The 19,309-nt window shown below is 41.5% G+C and overlaps 1 protein-coding gene across 9 annotated transcripts in view; it reads right to left on the bottom strand.

The window, feature by feature from the left end:
- Positions 1 to 19,309, bottom strand: part of LOC140399196 (disabled homolog 2-interacting protein-like) — a 1,161,885-nt gene that overhangs the window by 90,594 nt on the left and 1,051,982 nt on the right. For all 9 annotated transcript variants that reach the window (XM_072488541.1, XM_072488542.1, XM_072488540.1 and 6 more), the window contains one exon: positions 15,695 to 16,249. In XM_072488541.1, the coding sequence (XP_072344642.1) occupies positions 15,695 to 16,249 (555 nt within the window). The remainder of the gene's footprint in view (positions 1 to 15,694; positions 16,250 to 19,309) is intronic.

Consider the following 19,309-nt stretch of genomic DNA (forward strand, 5'->3'; position numbering starts at 1 on the left):
TAGTCATTGGGACATGGGGGTGATTTTGCGTCTGCGTTAGCCATCAGTGAGAATGGCGAAGCAGTCACAAAATCTCACAAGAGTTGGGAAAGAAGATTCTCGCTGGCAGGATCCTGTTTCCTGATTTTCCCCGCCCCTCACCAGTGACATAACGAGGTTCCTGTCCACAGTGGGAACCTCATTGTAATACATTTAAATAAATGTTAATCTAATTAAACCCCCCCCCCCCTTCCCCAACGTATCACGTCGGGGAGGTTTAGAACTGGTATATAAAGGCGTGAATCATTCAAGGGAATCCCCCAGGGGTGCAAAGGTAAGAAGAGTTTAGTTGTGATATAGCACATTAGCTGTACAGCAAAACACGTATGACCATGACAAGTAATAAATGCCAGTCCAGCTCGAACAGGATGGCTGGCATGCATGTCAGATCTTCTCTTTATTTTCTGCTTTGTCTTTTCTTTTAATGACCTGCATCGTCTCAGTCTTCTAAACTACCCAACAGTGTTAGACCAAATCAACATGGATCCACTTGAGGGCCTTCCTTTTCACTGCCTATTGCAATGGTTTCCTTCAAAATCTGCCCTTCAAACCCTTTTTCAGACTTGGGTGTTATAATGGCAAGTAATGGTAAGGTGAGGTAAAGTTGCCATAGTCCCAGATTACCATAGGCTGCTTTCTCATTGGAGTAAAGTGGATTGGTGGTGATTTAACCAGAGGATCACCAGACCTCAGGCGAGTGGCAAGGTTGAGAAGGCGGGGCCTTCATGAATACCCTCAGCCGTACAGGAATTGAACCCATGCTGCTGGCCCCGCTCTGCATCACAAACCAGCTGTCTAGCCAACTGAGCTAAACTGGCAAGTAGTTGTACTGTAAAAGCTCTTAATATTAAGTTTCCAATGGTGCATCAAGTTCTTTGTTTAATCCATGCAGTAATGACCCACCTTATATTATCTTTTACCTTCCATAAGAAACAGCCCTTGGACATACCACCTTCTCCCTTTACATCATCTTCAATTTCTAATCTCTTCCAGAGTTGTTTCCCATGATCAATCTCGTTAGTCCCTTGAAAGTATCCTCAGCCTTCAAGATTACTTTCAAAGCCTCTTCGTTTGTATTTGCATATTATTAGTGGGTAATGCTCAGAGCTGTTCCTAAGGCCTATTAATAAGATGTTCATAATAGCTATTCAATCTAAGTGGTCTAATCCCTTATCAAACTATTGAACCTTAGGACGATTCACGAAGGAAACCTCTATTCTACTTCCACACACTAATTAACTTTTGCACTTCAGCAAGGAGCTTAATTAAACCAGGGTTGACTGAAAATCCTGACACAGCTTTAAGTATGTTTATTTGTAATTATCTACCTAGTTGCTTTCTGGGTGAGCTACAACCGTCACCACCCAAGAATAATCATTCCACTACCTAGTTTCTGGAGAAACAAAACATGAACAGATTCTAGTATACATCCATTTATTTTATATACTGGAAGTATCTATGATATTGCTAATTTGCAACAGGGCATGTGGCATTGCCAGACACTGGGGAATTGAGGAAAGTCTGCGGAATGCTAGTAGAAGCGGCGTTACACAAACAAACCTCTCCCCCATTGTCTTTGAAATGTTCCTAATAACCAATTACTCAGCTATTAGACTAGATGCAATGACAACAGGTAACATCAATAAACACAATTGAGTTTATTTATTGTCTACAGGGACCGCTACACAACAAACAAGTTAGTTTACAACAACAGAGGAAGACATACTGCTGCTGGGATGCCACTGCAAATTATTCCTTCATCTATTTTCTTATAACTGCAAGTGATTTTAACAGTCTGGCTAACTGTGCTCCTGCTCTTCTGCCTGTAACCGAAGAGACTTAAACATTTTGATACCTCACCGCAAAGTAAATAGAAGTTTTCAAATAATAATAGGAATTAATAAATTAGTCCAGACGGGATACCCTGTTCCCCTGAGGGGCTCGGATGGTCAGCCACAGGGCAGCCAGTGCCCGGTCCACCGTGGTGAGAAGCCAATAATCACCAATTAAAGCCAATGTCCATACCATTAACAGGAAAGAACCCGTATCTACCAACCTACTGTGATCTAACCACCGGCCAGCAAGTCGTCACACAGGCGCCGATTAATACACCTTTTGAGCCCTCTCCTGTCAGTTGTGGGTCAACTTCTTCTGTGGAGAGAGAGCGAGAGCATTGAGAGCTATACACTTCATGCATCGTGCGGGGGGGTGGGGGGGAAACAGGCGTGGCACCACTGCTGGGTATGGGTGGGCTGGGACACGGTATGGTGCTCGGCAGGGCTGGTGACAGGTAGTCAGGCAAAGGGGTGACAGGCAGGACCAGTGCCAGGGGACCGGTGCCAACTCACCCATGCGGCCCGGTGGAGGTCCTTTAGCTTCTTGTGGCACTGGCTGGAGGTCCTTTTGGTCACACTCCCCGCACTGACAGCCATCCTCTCAGGTGGCACTGGCTGCCCTGTGGCTGACCCTCCGAGCCCCTCAGGGGAACAGGGTATCCCATCGGGACTTCACTGCGCTCAACAGTCTGGCCAGGTTGACATCTCCGAATCTTGGAGCTGGTCTCCTTGGTGGCATGGCTGCGTGTTCTGTGGGGTTTGCTCTGCAGAATCGATTTAAGTGCTGCTTCCCCTCATTAGCGGGATGTTGCCAAGCACGGTCGAGTTGAATCAGCCGACGGGACAGTCATTTTCAGCATGAATCCTGTGGGGCCTTGTTAAGTGGACCAATTAATGTTAGACACCGTTGACGGCCTCACCATTTCAGCTTCATGCCTTCAAATTCCTTCCCAAACATGACCATCAAAAATATCCACAAACGTCTTTTTGACTGCTGTTTGACCCCAATGTTTGCAATTTCTACTTTCTATGCTGATTAATGTCCACTATTTTTCCTCCACCCTGTAAAATGCTGAGAGCCATTTTTCTATACAAGAACAGTATAGAAATCAAATTTGCATTGCGTTTCCATAGCAAGTAAGCATCTAAAGACCGTTTTGTTCAGATTAGAAACTAAAGAAATAAAATCATTATTATACTTGATATTTATAGATAATTTATATATGTACTTCAATTAACAAAATCACAGTTGACAATGAAATCTGTCATTATAACGGCAGCTCCAACTTTGCAATAAAACAAATCTTTGCTTCATCCTGGGCTAGGTTTGAGAAGCTTCTTAACACAGTTGATTACTGAATATGATACACAGAACCAAAAGGCATTTTAATAAGACAGGCCATTTGAATCACTATTTGTTCCTCTCAGACACAGTAAAGGAGTTATTTATAAATATAGGAACAGGAGTAGACTTTAGGCTTGTTCTACCATTCAAGTAAATCATGGCTGATATGTACGACAACCTATTTACCTGCCTTTGTTCCATTTTGATCCAGCTTCCACATCCTTTTGGGAGAGTGACTATTAGGACTGCTATTGTTTGTGTAAAGATACATTTCCAAATTTCATTTCTGAATGGCCTGACTTTAAATTTAAGGTTATGCTCCCTTCCCTTATTCTGGATTCTCCCACCAGAAAATAGTTTCCCTTTTGTCTTATTTTATCTCTTGAACCCTTGTTTCATTTTAAACATCTTCATTAGATTATCCCTCAATCTTCTGTACTCAATCCTCACAATTTAGCTCTGATAGCAGCCTGGTAAATCTCCAAGGCAAATATATCCTTCTCAAGATGTGGTGTCCAGGACTAAACTCAAGATCTAACCAAGATTTCACACAACTGATGCAGAATTTGCTCCCCTTCATATTTCAACTCATTTGTGAAAAGAGGGCAACATTTCATTTGCCTTTTTGATTGTGGCATGTGGTTGCTGCAATCTTTTTGGCAGATATCATAAGTACTTGTGCTTTTTGGAGGAAGAATGGCTGCATTTAACATTTTATCCACTATAACTACAACTCCAAACAAAATGAAATACGCACTAATGGATTTGATTTTTGTGACGACACAAAACTGTACAATACTTGGGTATTTTAATTGCATTGTGATCTTGCTTAATATTAATGTCAACATTGACAGTGACCCAAACAAAATTCTTGGCAGAAACAGCTCACTTGAAAATGAGTTGGTGTTGACATGAGGTTGAAGAATGCATTTGTCATTAAAGGTTTTGCACGTTCTCTGAAACAGTGTAGGAAAGTCTATAACAATTGTGCCTTTCACCCAATTACTATTCAGGTTATCATATGACTAATACACAGTCGATTAACATTTGGGCTGGAAGGGTGAGCAGACACCACATTAATACTTTAACCTTGTGATTCCATTGAGTTTTTACCTTTCAAAACCTGCAGACATATTCACTCTCCCTTAATTAGCACAAATTGACCTCACCACCGACTTACTCATTATTTTGTCTGTTTCTAAACATACTTATTTCCACATTTGAATACTCTCCTTCTCTCTTCATTACTCGGGATCTTTTCAGCTGTCTTCATGAAAGATTTTATGAATCCACTTCATAAGTTGCTAGACTAGATGAACATCATAATTACTGATGAACAGCATATTTTTTTATGGCACAGAGATGGAATAGCTACGGGGGCAAAAAATGAACTACTCACACAGAATTGAGCATATGACATTCAAATCATATTAATCTGATCCTCCCATAATATGTAATTTTGCAAACCTGAGTGCTAGATTCACACTAAGGAGATTAATGAATATTTTTTATAAAGATATAAAAATAGATCATTTCATGATATTTGGCAGAAACTGTATGAAATATGAGGGGAGAATGATAACCTGTAATTAGATTTTCCCCTAGGTTACATACTAACAATGAAAGCTTTCATTCCGCATCTGACAACTGCTAGTCGGGTCATATGTTAGCAGGCCAGTCAAAATATATTTAATTTGAAAATGATAGACAAGATCTACTTATTAATAATCCTTTGAGTAATAATATTTCCATGTCAATGTTGTGCAGTACAAGCCATTTGTACCTGGATAGTAATCCACAAAAGTTTTGCCTATATTATAAACTAAATTTAAAAAAATATCATCACCTGTTTAGATTAAGTTTGGAGGTTGCAGAAATATTTGTTCATAAATTGATTTCTTTAGCAAGTGGAGGATGGAGTTATTACAATCTTTGCCCCTTACTCTTGGGGATCCTCTTGGGCTCTGTTTAACATCCAACTCTGATGAAATAACAGATCTGGAATTTATCCACTCTAACATTGAACCAAACTTACACATGTTGTTCATCAGTGAACAATACCCAAAGTTACCGCTTTTTGATTGTGATTTCCACGTAGATTTATAACAACTTTCCTAATAGCTCAGTACATTTACAACAAGGAAACAGGATGTCCAGACTAACCTGTCTGTATTTAATAATAATAATCGCTTATTGTCACAAGTAGGCTTCAATGAAGTCACTGTGAAAAGTCCCTACTCACCACATTCCGGCGCCTGTTCAGGAAGGCCGATATGAGAATTGAACCAGCGTTGCTGGTCTTGTTCTGCATTACAAGCCAGCTGTTTAGCCCACTATGCTAAACAAGCCCCTATTTGACATCGACCCTCCACATGAGTAAATAGTCCTATTCAAATTTACCGGTCTTGTTCAAATATTCCTTCCTTAACTTCTAAATATCCAATCTAATTGAATGTTAACTTAGTTTCTGTCCCAACCATTAATCATGGAAGTGAATTCCACAGCCTCACAACTATCTATTTCTGTTGCTCGCTATATCTTCAACATTTAATCTTGTGTGTATGGCCCTTTGTTGTAGTTCAGTGAGCTCATTCAGTCCTAGATTCAATACCTGACCTTAGCTAAGTTAGTTGATTTTGGTTATGACAACAGTAGCAACCCTTGTAGAAGTCTGCATTTCAAATGGCCTTTTGGCCCACTCTGTCCATGCTGGTGATGTCTGAACAGAACAGGCTTCGATGCAATGCTATTGTTGTCAAACAGTCTGCCAACATTAAAATATCAAGGCTCACTATGAATAATTGCTGTCACAGTGAAGCACTACAGGGCAGCTTAACTTGTGAAACTTCATCCAGGCCAAAGTTAGCATGGGCAAGATAGGAGGGGAAGAAATACAAAATGCTAAGCTGTGCCAAAATTACCCAAAGATCTGCAAGTTAGATCCAAAATCAAAACCAGGCTAACAGCGGTAAAACAAATTACTGCTATGTTGAGTTAAATGCCAACAGTAAGAACAAAGATATCTCAGAGTCTTGCTAAACACCAGCACCAGTCAGAGACAGAGCTACAAAATTCTAGTTCTGATTCTGCATCCAGGGATACCCCACAACATCAGCAAATTCAAAGAATAAAGAAAAATTATAGCACAGGAACAGGCCCTTCGGCCCTCCAAGCCTGCGCCGAACCAGATCCTCTGTCTAAAACTGTCACCTATTTTCTAAGGATCTGTATCCCTCTGCTCCCTGCCCATTCATGTATCTGTCTAGATACATCTTAAATGATGCTATCGTGCCCGCCTCTACCACCTCCGCCGGCAATGCGTTCCATGCACCCTCCACCCTCTGCGTAAAGAACTTTCCACGCATATCTCCCTTAAACTTTTCCCCTCTGATGCACTATCAATTACGGCGAGACGAGAGTAGAGAGTAATCGAGGCTTTATTACACAGAGATGTGTGGCCTCCTACAGATGCTGCCGAAATGGCTGACATACGGAGAGCACACACATTTATACTCCGCCTACTGGGCGGAGCCAGCAGGCAGGGATCTACCCCCGTACCTGTAGTACAGGGGCCTTACTGTAATACCCTCATATGCAGTGCAGTATATACAATATAATACAACAGTGGTGACTACCACATTCACCCCCTGTTAAAAATGAGTCCAGCGGTTGTGGTGAAAAATTATTTACATACAGGCTGTCATTAAAATTTCAGAGAAGGTTACAAATTTAGACGGTCGGGCGCCTTGATCCGTTGTTGAGAGCGCCGCAGTGCTGGTGGCGAGTCAGGCATCGGCTCGGTCGTTGGTGACTCTTCATCCCCGGGTGGGACCAAGGGGAGGACGAATTGTCCTGGAGTGGGGGCTGTGGTGGGGTGCGCTGGGGGAAGGGTGGGTGGTGCCGGGGCAGAAGTGGGGGGGGGGGGGGGGGACCCAGCTCATCATTCATAAATGAGGATCCCCTGTCGCTGTGGATGTTAGCGGGGAAACCGAACAGAGCGAAGATGGTGTTGAGGGCTTGGGCATGGGATGGTGAAGGGGAATCTGGAATATTCGTCGACCACATTGAGAAAATACGTGTTGTGGTCGGTGGAGGGGCCCTTTGAAGTCCACGCTGAGGCGTTCAAAGGGGCAGGAGGCCTTCACCAGGCGTGCACGGTCTGGCCGGTAGAAGTGCGGTTTACACTCCGTGCAGACCTGGACGTCTCTGGTGATAGTCCTGACTTCCTCGATGGAGTAGGGCAGATTGCGGGCCTGAATGAAGTGATAAAAGTGGGTGACCCCTGGGTGACAGAGATCGTCGTGCAGGGTCCGGAGTCGGTCCACTTGTGCGCTGGCACATGTACCTCGGGACAGGGCATCGGACTTCTGCAGACCCAGGGTCGGGATCGAACCCGGGTCCTCAGCGCTGTAGGCAGCAGTGCTAACCACTATGGCAGCACAATGGTAGCACGGTTGCTTCACAGTGCCAGGGTCGTAGGTTCGATTCCCGGCTTGGGTCACTGGCTGTGCGGAGTCTGCACGTTCTCCCCGTGTCTGTGTGGGTTTCGGCCGGGTGCCCCGGTTTACTCCCACAGTCCAAGATGTGCAGATTAGGTGGATTGGCCATGCTAAATTGCACTTAGTGTCCAAAAATGTTAGGTTGGGTTACGGGGATAAGGTGGAAGCGTGGAGCTTAAGTAGGGTGCTCTTTCCAAGGGCCGGTGCAGACTTGATGGGACGAATGGCCTCCTTCTGCACTGTAAATTCTATGTTCTATGTACATTTGCATGATAAAAAATGGAGGTTTTCCAAGTGTCAGGGACAGAATTTAAAATAAGGACAGGTATGTTAGAGGACATTAGGGAAAAGCAGAAACTGCTTTTTTGAAGGCTAAGATGAAGTGGAAAAGTTATAACATCTAGTTAGAGAAGATACTGGAAAAATGGCTGAAAAAAGTTTGACATCAGCATCTTAGTTTCACCAAGGTAATTACATGGTATAGGACTGTGGTGACTGAACTGGAAGAGATGGGCCTTACATGGGAGGAGGCACAAGCCACAGCACAATACAGAATGGGGAACATTGCTGCGGCCTTATGTCCCACCCAGGACAAGGAGGGTAGCTAACTAATCACTTTCTGAAATAAATGAAAGCTTGTTCTTAACATATTCAAAATTTCAATGATAGTTACTGCCAGAGTGTTAGTGTGTCTGCTCCAACAACATTGAGAACAGAGAAGGTGCTTTATGCTAATAATTGTTTTTCAAATGATTATTGAGGAATTGGGTTGCAGCACGAGTGTAGTTACAGCTACCTGTCATTGCACACCTATTCTTCAAGAGGAACTCTGGATGAATTGGATTTGGTTACTTTTGGATAAAGCAAATGGCACCTAATATTTTCTCCGAGACTAAATACCTATTTGCAGCATAGTGGAAAGAAGCGGATGAATTTTTCACACATAAGGGATAGGATGTGAGAATTGGATTATGCTGTCATTTCAACAAATAAAAACACTAGCACTAGGCAGACAGCATCCAATAGGGAATGCTCCCGTTAGGATTTGCTGTTTACATTCATTGATATTTTAAATGGAAATCACTTACTGGCACAGGAAGAGGACATGTTCAATATCTTTTTCAAAGTGCCGTTCTATTTATACCTGTACTTTTATTGACAGACTTCCTGCCTGATGCTGTGTCACTGGGGAACATCTGAGTCTAATCTTAAGTCTCTGTAACACACTGATACACCTCCGTACACTTTCCACTCGAAAAAGTGCTCCATTAACCTCTAGCTAGAAGGAATAGGCCCTCCAGCAATTTAAGAAAAATCTCACATTAGGCAGCATAACAACAGAACACAGTTGCCATAATGAGAACATATGTTTTGTCTAATTGTGCTTCCTGGTTGCCAACAGCACAAAAGGTCCATATAATGTGTTAATGTTGTAGCTAAGGGCGAGCCCAGAGCTTTCTCATAAGCTAAGCATACATTCAAATAGCCTTGTTCAGAAAATGATGGCTAGTGCTACTTTCAAACGCTAGACTCTGGGAGTAGACAGAAGGGACTAACGATATAGCACAGTGCGGACAGTTAGAATTCAGAGGTACAGTGATACAACAACAACAAAGACTTGCATTTATATAACGCCTTCAAAGCAATACAAGGTCCACAGTCACACCATTAACAACATTTGACGCCAAGGAAGATAATGTGAAATTGGCCAAGTGCTTGGTGAAAGGGATAGGCTTTAAGGTGTTTCTTAGAGGAGGAATAAGAAATAGAGGCTGAGAGATTTGGGAAACAAAGATCAAAGTTTAGGGGTGGGCACCAATGGTGGACCAATTAAAATGCTTAAGAGGCCAGAGTTAGATGAGCTCAGGTATGTTTGGAGAGTTGTAGGAATGGAGGAGATCACAGTAATAGTGGTGGTTGTTGGGGGGGAGGGGGGAGGGGAGGGGGGGAGGGGGGGGGAGAGAGAGAGAGAGAGAGAGGGGGGGGGGGGAGAGAGAGAGAGAGAGAGAGAGAGAGAGAGAATCAAGCTTTGGAGGGAACTGAAAACAAGGTTGAGGATTGAAAATTGAGATATTTGAGGAGGAACCAATCAATCAATGTAGGTCATAAGCACAGGGATATGGTAGCTATTGCCTTTCTAGTATCAGTAGGGAGACCTGGCTAAGCAGCTAGAAACCAGTACAGAGTTGTACCTTTCACAACATTTTACAGAACTGATTTATGCATGAGGGTAGAAATCCACCTTGCCCGGTGTGCAAACAGGCGACATTGAATCAGTCACGTGCAAGACACAGAGCTTGATATTCAGTTTGATTACACTCAAAGCATATAAAAGGGGGTCAAATCCGATACTGTCTATTTTGCATTACCGTTCGAGATGAATTTCTATCCTGAGATTTTTCAGTTGGAAAACCTGAAATGCAAAATGGGCATTTGGTACATAAAATTCACTCCTTTCACAGTCTGTGTATGATCATGTCAATCATGAATTTAACTCGTTCCTATTCACCCAAAATCTCTTTACTCTCCAACTCTGTTGAATCATTTGAGCACTCCATTGCTGCCATAATGTAAATGTAATTTCTGTTGACAGTCTAACCTAACCAATAATATACTTTCCATTAGAAAATGCATTGTTCATAGCTATAAAGCAAGAAAAATGTCACTTTCCATACATTTTCTGTTGAAGAGGTATTTTTGTAATGCAAGTATGATTGCAACCTATCAGAAACAAGGGGCGGAATTCTCCTATTTTGAGACTACGTGGGGTGGTAGGCGGCTCTGGCGGTGCCTGTCCCACTGGTCAGCATGGCAGATCCCGTGCTTGAAACCTCATTCATTATGAACAGGCGAGTTCCCATCTGACTCACCTGGCAGGCTGGCAGATAATTTGTCCATCTGCCCTCAGCTGATGGGCGCCGTATTTAAATACCAGTTCAGCACACTCCAATCACTTTCAAGCCCGCTTATCTTCACCTGCCCTTGAACTTAAAAGGGAGCCTTGACATTGTTCCTCTTTCCAAAGAGGATGATGGACAACCTTCACAAAGCACTGACCTGTTGAGTTTTTGTGCGAACCATTCCCAATGTGTCACACTTGTCACTCACCCACCTTATAATCTGCCGTCTCCGTGCATCCCCTTCCAGTATTACTTTAAAAAAATAATTCAATCCAAACATACTTCAACACCACACAATACATACAAGTTTGTACATTTCCCCCAATGTATCCCCTCCTTCCCTCCAGCGACAAACAGTTCTTCAAACATAGACATAAATGGCTTCCACCTTACCACAACCCCTCCTCCAACACCAAGGGAGGTTCCCACACCGGCGTCAGCACCTAGTCCGCAAATCGTAGAATCCAGCCCAAGGTGTCTATCCATCAAGCCTGCTGCCTGTGAGTACTGCGTTTTCTAAACTACAAGGACCCTGAATGAATGACTCTACAAAGAAGTCCATTACAGGCTGTAGAGCAAAGACTCTAATCTGCAAGCTTGTCGTGAAGGTGTGCTAAAAAAAACACCCTCTGAAGCAAAGACTCTTACCTTTTGACTTTTATCCTTATTATTTTCACCCCTCCCCCTCTGTGTTTGTCTGTCTTGTATGTGGGTAGAGGGTGGGGCAGTTAAAGTGGGTTGTAGGTTTTAGCTTGTCATTAACCAGTTGTATTTAATGACTATTTCATGATAGTTCTTGGTATAAATAAACAGTAATTAAGTTTAAGTTTACAATCCCGATGACTGTAATTATTGGGCAGCCAAAGACTTTGGGTAATTTTAATAAGAATTATTGGTTAATTCACTTGTGTTGTGACTCTGGGGCATGTGGGGTTGGAATTGACTATGCACTAGCCCAGCGTGTCATAACAATCTTCAATTGACGTCAAGGCTATCCCAGTTGCAGCTGACTGACTCAGTCATTAATAACTGGATTAAAAGTTTATTCCAACTCACTGTAGCCAAAAGCAAAGCTAACGTCTGGTTTCTGCCAACACATGCAATTCTCTGACATCACTTCTGAAAATGTTCCCAGTTGTCTATTCACACTGAATTAAGCTGCCGCTTGTGTACTTGAATTAACACCAAACTAACATACAAACACCTGTAGTCAGTTTGTAAAATGCATTTATGTATGCAGGTAACTTCCCTTTGATTAAAACTATTAGCATAGTGTATTGGTGCATTCAGTAATTAGCTTACCATATAGAATAATACTGAACGATTTGGTTAAATATCACTCGTCTTCTACAAGTTATCAGTCAATATATTTTCCCCAATGCAGTTTAAAAAATTGCTTATCGCTAGGGAAGTTCTGTTATTTGAGTGATCAAGAGTAATTAAATAAATCCAAATAATAGGTGAACAATCAATGGCAATAAGCACTCATTGCTTCATATATCCAAGAGACTGATAATAAATGCTCCTTTGGCTCAGCTATTTTCTATTTCAAATTTAAAATAATGAGCAGCGATAATGCAGACTACCAAGCTGTTCTTACTATATAATATGCTGGGGAATACGGGGCTTAAAAGGTAATTTAAAGCCAAGTTATACATGCTTAAACTTCACCACCTCTCCCCATTGTCCCCATTTAGTTCTCAGTTTATATGCAGGCAGTTGTTATCACCAAACAGTATTAACCACCTTGGAACAAATGGAAAGGAGACTAGTTGTGTAACATATCGATCACATCTCTCAGTTAAGATTAACAATAGCTTTAGAATATTTTATAAATTCACTGAATTATTCAGTGGCTACAACAAAGTGTAGTGAAATTTTGATATTAATTATCAGTCAAAGTTCTGGCTTGAATGGATATCAGACATTGCACCCATCACTGATTCCAGAGAGAGGTTGCTTAGTGCATGCAATACTGCTGAAAAGAAAGATGTTGTTGAAGCTTTTCATCTTCTACTCATCAGGATGGACAGAAGAATGCCAAACGTTGAACAATCACAATAATTTATACCACAGGTAAAAAGGGTGCGGATTGGTTGGCAAGTCAACTCTGATTGGCCAAGCCACTTGTCAGGGAGAAAGCAACAGAGAACTATGGCCGTCCAAGCTCCTAGATAATTCGTGTGTGTCCTGATGAAAAAATGCTTTGGCAACATGTCTCGCTTTCCAGCAATATTAAAAGATAGAGACTGAACTTGCATTGTACAACATCCAACACACCGTGCTTCACAGTTAATGAGTTGATTTTCTTTTTAAGGGCAGCTGCGGTCATGTAGGCAAATGGACACTAAATGTACCCAAAGCAAGCTTCCATAAAGAGCATTGAGATAAATGACCAGTCAATCCATTTTTGGTGGGGCTTGTGGAGGATGAATGTTGAGAAAATTGCCTGCTCTTTTTTGGAGAAGTGCAATAGGATCTTGTACATCTATCTGAGCAGGGAAATTAAACCCCTGTAAAATATCTTATCCAAAAGACTGCATGCCTGACAATGCAGCACTTCCAAAGGGCTGCACTAAAGTGTCAGCCTAGGTCATGTGTTCAAGTGTCCTTTCATGAGATTGGCTGATTGGAGGTGGAGTGGGGAGATGTGCAAGTTGATTGGCTGCATCATGTCTTGATGAGGTAGGCTTAATGGAAAACAAAGCCTTTTCCATTGTTTTCTGGATGCTTGTATGTAGAACACCTCCCAAAAATGACATTTCAATCGTAAATTGGATGGGTACTTGGACTCTGTGTCCCTCTCATACATACTACATTAGCTGGATCATGAGCAAAGTATTCTGACAGCAGCTCATCCAACCAACACAAAGCATGAATGCAATGTTGCAGAAACTGAACCCTGGAATGTTTGGAAACTCACATGAAGCTTAGGAACTCTGCTGCATTTGGTCGAAAACTCTGCAATTCATCCTTCAGTAAGAGTAATGTTAAAGATTCTCAGATAACTGGATATCCCTAAACTTTGAAATATAAAAACTAATAGAGAAAACGGTGCAGACTCTTCGGAATATGTTACATTATGTGTCATACCACAACTTCTCCACCAATCTAGGCTTTTGACATATTCATCTTTGTAAAACTCTTCATCATCCTGTCTATCTGGTGGTGTTGTTGCCATTGCTGAGCAAATCATTTTCAATGGCACTATTAATAATTTTATTAAATGGAACTCATTTCATTCACATTATTTAAAATTCCAGACAATATTGTTACTATTAATAACTAGCACAAATTAAAATCCAATGATATAATTGGTCACTGCCAAAATATAATTATTTTATATTTGGTTCCTTTATGCTCTGTTAGCGCCCTTCAAATTATGTGCTGATCTTGCAGTTTCTAGGAATACAGGCGGAAGCGTAGTGATATTGTCCCTGGACTAGTTATCCGGAGACCCAGGATAATGATTTGGGGACCTGGGTTTGAATCCCACCATGGCAGGAGATGGAATTTAAACTCAATAAACTATCTGGAATTAAATGTATAATGACGACCATGAAACCATTGTCAACTGTTGTAAAAACACATCTGGTTCACCAATGTCCTTTAGGGAAGGAGATCTGCCACCCTCTCCTGGTCTGGATGACATGTGACTCCAGACTCACAGCAGTGTGGTTGACACATTGCCCCCTCAAGGGTAATTATGAATGGGCAATAAATGCTGGCTTAGCCTGCGACGCCCACATCCCATGAGCGAATTTAAAAAAATTCAAAACAGCACGGAGCTGAGAGAGGGAGAAAAAGAATCCTATTTTGAACAGGTACAGGGGGAAGACTTTGGAAATCGACCAAGAGAGGTCATGAAAGTTGCCACCGAGGCAGGCTTTGGCAAAGGGTTTTGAACAAATGTTTAGAACAATGCCTTTATCTGTCTGTGTAAGTGGCATGAGAGCTGCATGTTTATTTAAATTGTTGTTTAATGGGAACTAGAGTGTTAAGTTAAGAAACTACTATTATCGTTAGGGTTGAAATTTAAATATTGTTTTCTTTTTGTTTATTTCTATAAAGTTTGTTTATAAAATAACCAAGCCCTATTCTTTTACATTATCACTCCTGAAAAGAATCAATCTTTCTGCACTGCTTTAAAACTTAAAAAAGTTATGGATCTGGTCCAGTCTCTGAGCTATCGTTGAGAGTTGACCAGGTGTCTGTAACACAGTTTTATCTGTAATGTTCAATGTGAATCTGGGGTCTCCATTCTGGAAACACAATGAACTGGAGTATCAATTAGGTAATTGATCCCCTCTCTATTAACTTAGATCTCCGTAAATATTACAGCCTAATGTTGTGTTGCAGGTAGTGAGGGAAACTGATGTAAAAGTGTAAAACTGTAGACGCATACAAAAATTTAGAATTGTAACTAAGCAGCAATAATGTATTTGAATACATTACTACAATGTAGGTGGACTAAAACTATGTATCTCCATTGCACACAACCTTTCAACTGTCCAATCTGTAACCAAGTTAAGATGGCACTTTAGGTATTCTTCAATTGCAACAGCAGAAGTTTTAAATTGGTGAAATTACTTTGACCATGAGAGCACTAGATATGCAACTGAGTGGATGCTGTTCCAGTTATTTGATCTAGAACAAGCAAAAAAGGCAATTCAGTTCTCAAAGAGCACAAATGTTTCTTGGGTATCTTTGAATGACTGCTGAAGGAAATAATTTTCTACTGCGATATATTTTCCCCAATCATTTTAATCTCTTTGCTTTATCCATATTTTATTTTCCTCTACTCTCTTTAAATATAAATTGGCCATTGATCAATAAAAATATCTATTTAGATATATTTCCCTTTCAACTGCATCACAAATCTAATTTGTGCATCTACTCATCCGCAAGAACGTGGAGTATTTTCAGCTGAATTTTTACAAAGCGACCCAGTAAACAAACCAGTGCCATATCTTTAACCCTTTCATCTCCCCGGAAGATTTTGCTGGAACAGAGTAATATGTTCAAGTGTGACATCTAACGTTTAAAAATGGAAAATGTTTTAACCTCGGTGCTTACCTTGGCCTTCCCAGTGCTTTGAAGAATGTGCACTAATGCACAAGCCATCTCCTCCTTACTCTTAACACTCAATACAGGCTCCAACACTGAGCACAGCAGCATATAGTTATTTGTAATGTACTCAGCAAACTCCTTGTAGAGCTCCATTGGAAGAATGCTCATGCTCTGATAGCGAGCTTTGATTCTGATCATTGGTCCCACTGACTTGCCCTTGCTTGGATTGGGCATGCTCACAGGGTACCACTTCTCCAGGAACTGTCGCCCTGTCACAGTCGCTATAGGGATGTTCACCAGACCCACGTAGTTGTTCTTATCTTTCTTTTTCTTTTTATCAGTCTCTTTGTACAAGTGCACTGTAATGTTTCTTACTGCGGGCAGGTTACCGAACTCAAAGTGCTCTCCCCAGAAAACATTGTCCGTTTTCAGCTTGCAGGTAGTCCGTGCATACAGTGTGTCATCGAGGCAGAGTTCACAGAAGTACTTTTTCTTGGCTGGCAGATCCTTGGCTTCAATAATCCAGAGTTTGAGCAGATTCTCCACCCGTCTACTGTTATCCTAAAACGACACGAAAAAGGAATAACAATAATTCTGTTGAATCTCTACTTTAGCCTCTTGACCACAATTCTAATTTATTCACGGTTAGGATTTCTCTATAGTACCATGAAGACTGACATCTGTTTGGAGATCTACCGTCAATTGAATCACGATGCTCAGCAATAATAGTCAATTTGGACCACAACAATAACTGCCATTTTATTAACAGTTTACTTCCGGATATTGCTCTTAGTTACAAAATAAAATGAACCATGCAGATTTTGCATTCCTTGATTACTCATCTGGGTAACTGGCAGTAATTTACATATGAATGGATGAAGAGTTTATCCTACTCCTGACAGAGAAAATAGATGGTTTATTTTTGTGTAAATATCACTTCTTAAATTTTCCCTAATCCTACAGGTGTATACCGACTGTTGAGAGGACAGGTGGAAAACCTTCACTCGGGGGCACATGATAGCAGCCTGCAGTTCAACATTTCCCACATCTTGGCAGGGAGGTACCTGGACCCTGCCTGGAGTCAACAAATAGAAACATACATAGAAAATGTAAGCAGCAGGTGGCCATTTGGCCCTCAAGCCTGCTCTGCCATTCATTATCATCAAAATCAATACCCTGATCTCCACCCCCCCACTCCCCGCCATATCCCTTGACCTCTTTAGCCCCAAGAGCTATATCTAATTCCTTCTTGAAATCAAGCAACGTGTTGGCCTCAGCTACTTTCTGACTTAGTGAATTCCACAGATACACCACTCTCTGGGTGAAGAAATTTTTCCTCACTTCAGTCCTGAAAGGTTTACCCCTTGCCCTCAAATTATGATCCCTTTCTTCTGGATACCCCCCTATTCTTTCTGAATCTACCTTGATTTTAATAGATTTCTATGCGATCTCCTCTAACACTTCTAAACACCAATTAATATGATCCTAACTGACTTAGTCTCCCCTCATATGACAGTCCTGTTGTCCCAGGAATCAGCCTGGTAAACATTTGCTGTACTCCCTCCATAGCAAGAACATCCTCCTCAGAAAAGGACACCAAAACTGCACACAATACTCTAAGTGTGGCCTCACCAATGGCCTATACAATTGCTGTAAAATATCCCTATGCCTACACTCAAATCCTCTCGCTATGAAGGCCAACATCCCATTTGCCTTCGTTATTGCCTGCTGTATGTGCGTGCTTACTTTCAGTGACTGATGCATGAAGTCACCAACGTGTTGCCGAGCATAATAGAGGCATACAAGACGATCAGAGGATTAGATCGGGTGGACAGTGAGAGCCTTTTTCCTCGGATGGTGATGGCTAGCACGAGGGGACATAGCTTTAAATTAAGGGGAGATAAATATAGGACAGATGTCAGAGGTAGGTTCTTTACTCAGAGAGTAGTAAGGGCATGGAATGCCCTGCCTGCAACAGTAGTGGACTCGCCAACATTAAGGGCATTTAAATGTCATTGGATAGACATATGGACGATAAGGGAATAGTGTAGATGGGCTTTAGATTGGTTTCACAGGTTGGCGCAACATTGAGGGCCGAAGGGCCTGTACTGCGCTGTAATGTTCTATGTTCTATCCCCCTCTCTTAAATTACACCCCACCCATCCAAATAATAATCTGCCTTCCTAATTTTGTTACCGAAGTGGATAACCTCACATTCATCCACATTATGTTGCATCTACCAAGCATATGCCTACTCAGCCCATCCAAATCCCTCTGAAGCATCTCTGCATCCTCCTCACAGCTCACCCTCCCACCCAACTTTGTATCATCTGCAAATTCCCACTAGTCACGGCCAATCGGAAAAAGGCCCATTTTTCCAACTCTTTGCTTTCTGTCTACTAATCAGCTTTTTATCCATCCCATGTGCTTTAACTTTACGTAGTATTTGCTATTTGAGACTTGTCAAAAGCCTTCTGAAAGTCTAAATAAATCAGATCCACCCTGATCAACTCTATTGGTAACATCTTCAAAGAATTCCAGCATATTTCTCAAACGACATTTCCCTTTCGTAAATCTATGCTGACTTTATCTGATTATACCACTGCTTTCCAAATGCTGTGCTATGAAATCCTTGATAATGGACTCTACTAACTTCCCAATTATCGATGTTAGGCTCAATGGTCTATGGTTCCCTGTTTTCTCTCTACCTTCCTTTTTGAATAGTGGGTTAGATTAGCTACCCTCCAATCCCAACCATTTCTCTACTAATACCGATTTCCTTCAGTTCTTTACCAAAACTTGTGTTGCTCGGAACTTCCGGTATATTATTCATGTCTTTCTTTGTGAAGACAGAAGCAAAGTACGAATTTACTCAGCCATTTCTTTATCCCTGTTATGAATTCCCTTGTTTCTGACTGCAAGGGGCCTACGTTCATTTTTAGCAATCTTTTTCTCTTTACATACCTAGAGAAACTTTTACAGTCAGTTTTTATGTTCCCCATTAGCTTACTTTAAAAATTCTATTCTCCCCTTCTTAATCAATCCCTTGGCCTGCCTTTGCTGAATCTTAAGCTGCTCCTAATTCTCAGATACATTGCTTTTTCTTACCAATTTGTACACTTCCTCTTTGCATCTAATACTATCTCTAATTTCCCTTGTGAGTAATGCTTTGGCCACAGTTCCCTTTCCACTCTTGCGCCAAATAGGAATAAACAACCTTTGGAGTTCACCTATTCATTCCTGAATGCCTACCATTGCCTGTCCACTGTCCTTCTTCTCAGTAATGTTTCTCAGTCCATCATGAGCAATTCATGCCTTATATCATCATAATTACCTTTATTGAGATTCAGGACCCTGGTCTAACAATCAACTACCTCACTATCCACCTTGTCCACATCATTGGAAAAGAGTGGTTAAAAACAGGAACTCAGGAATCAACATGCATGCCTTGGAGGGGTGTCTAGCCTCAGTGCAGTGTCTACACTTTTAGAGGCAGTGCATATGATGTTATTTTTAAATCAACCTAACACTATCTCTGCAAATGTGTGCTTCCAACGATGTGGTTGTTGCCCAATCCTAAAATGAGCAACTTGCTAAGACATTTCAGAAGACATGTAATGT

The sequence above is a fragment of the Scyliorhinus torazame genome, chromosome 22 (assembly GCF_047496885.1).
Source record: "Scyliorhinus torazame isolate Kashiwa2021f chromosome 22, sScyTor2.1, whole genome shotgun sequence".
Lineage (NCBI taxonomy): Eukaryota > Metazoa > Chordata > Chondrichthyes > Carcharhiniformes > Scyliorhinidae > Scyliorhinus > Scyliorhinus torazame.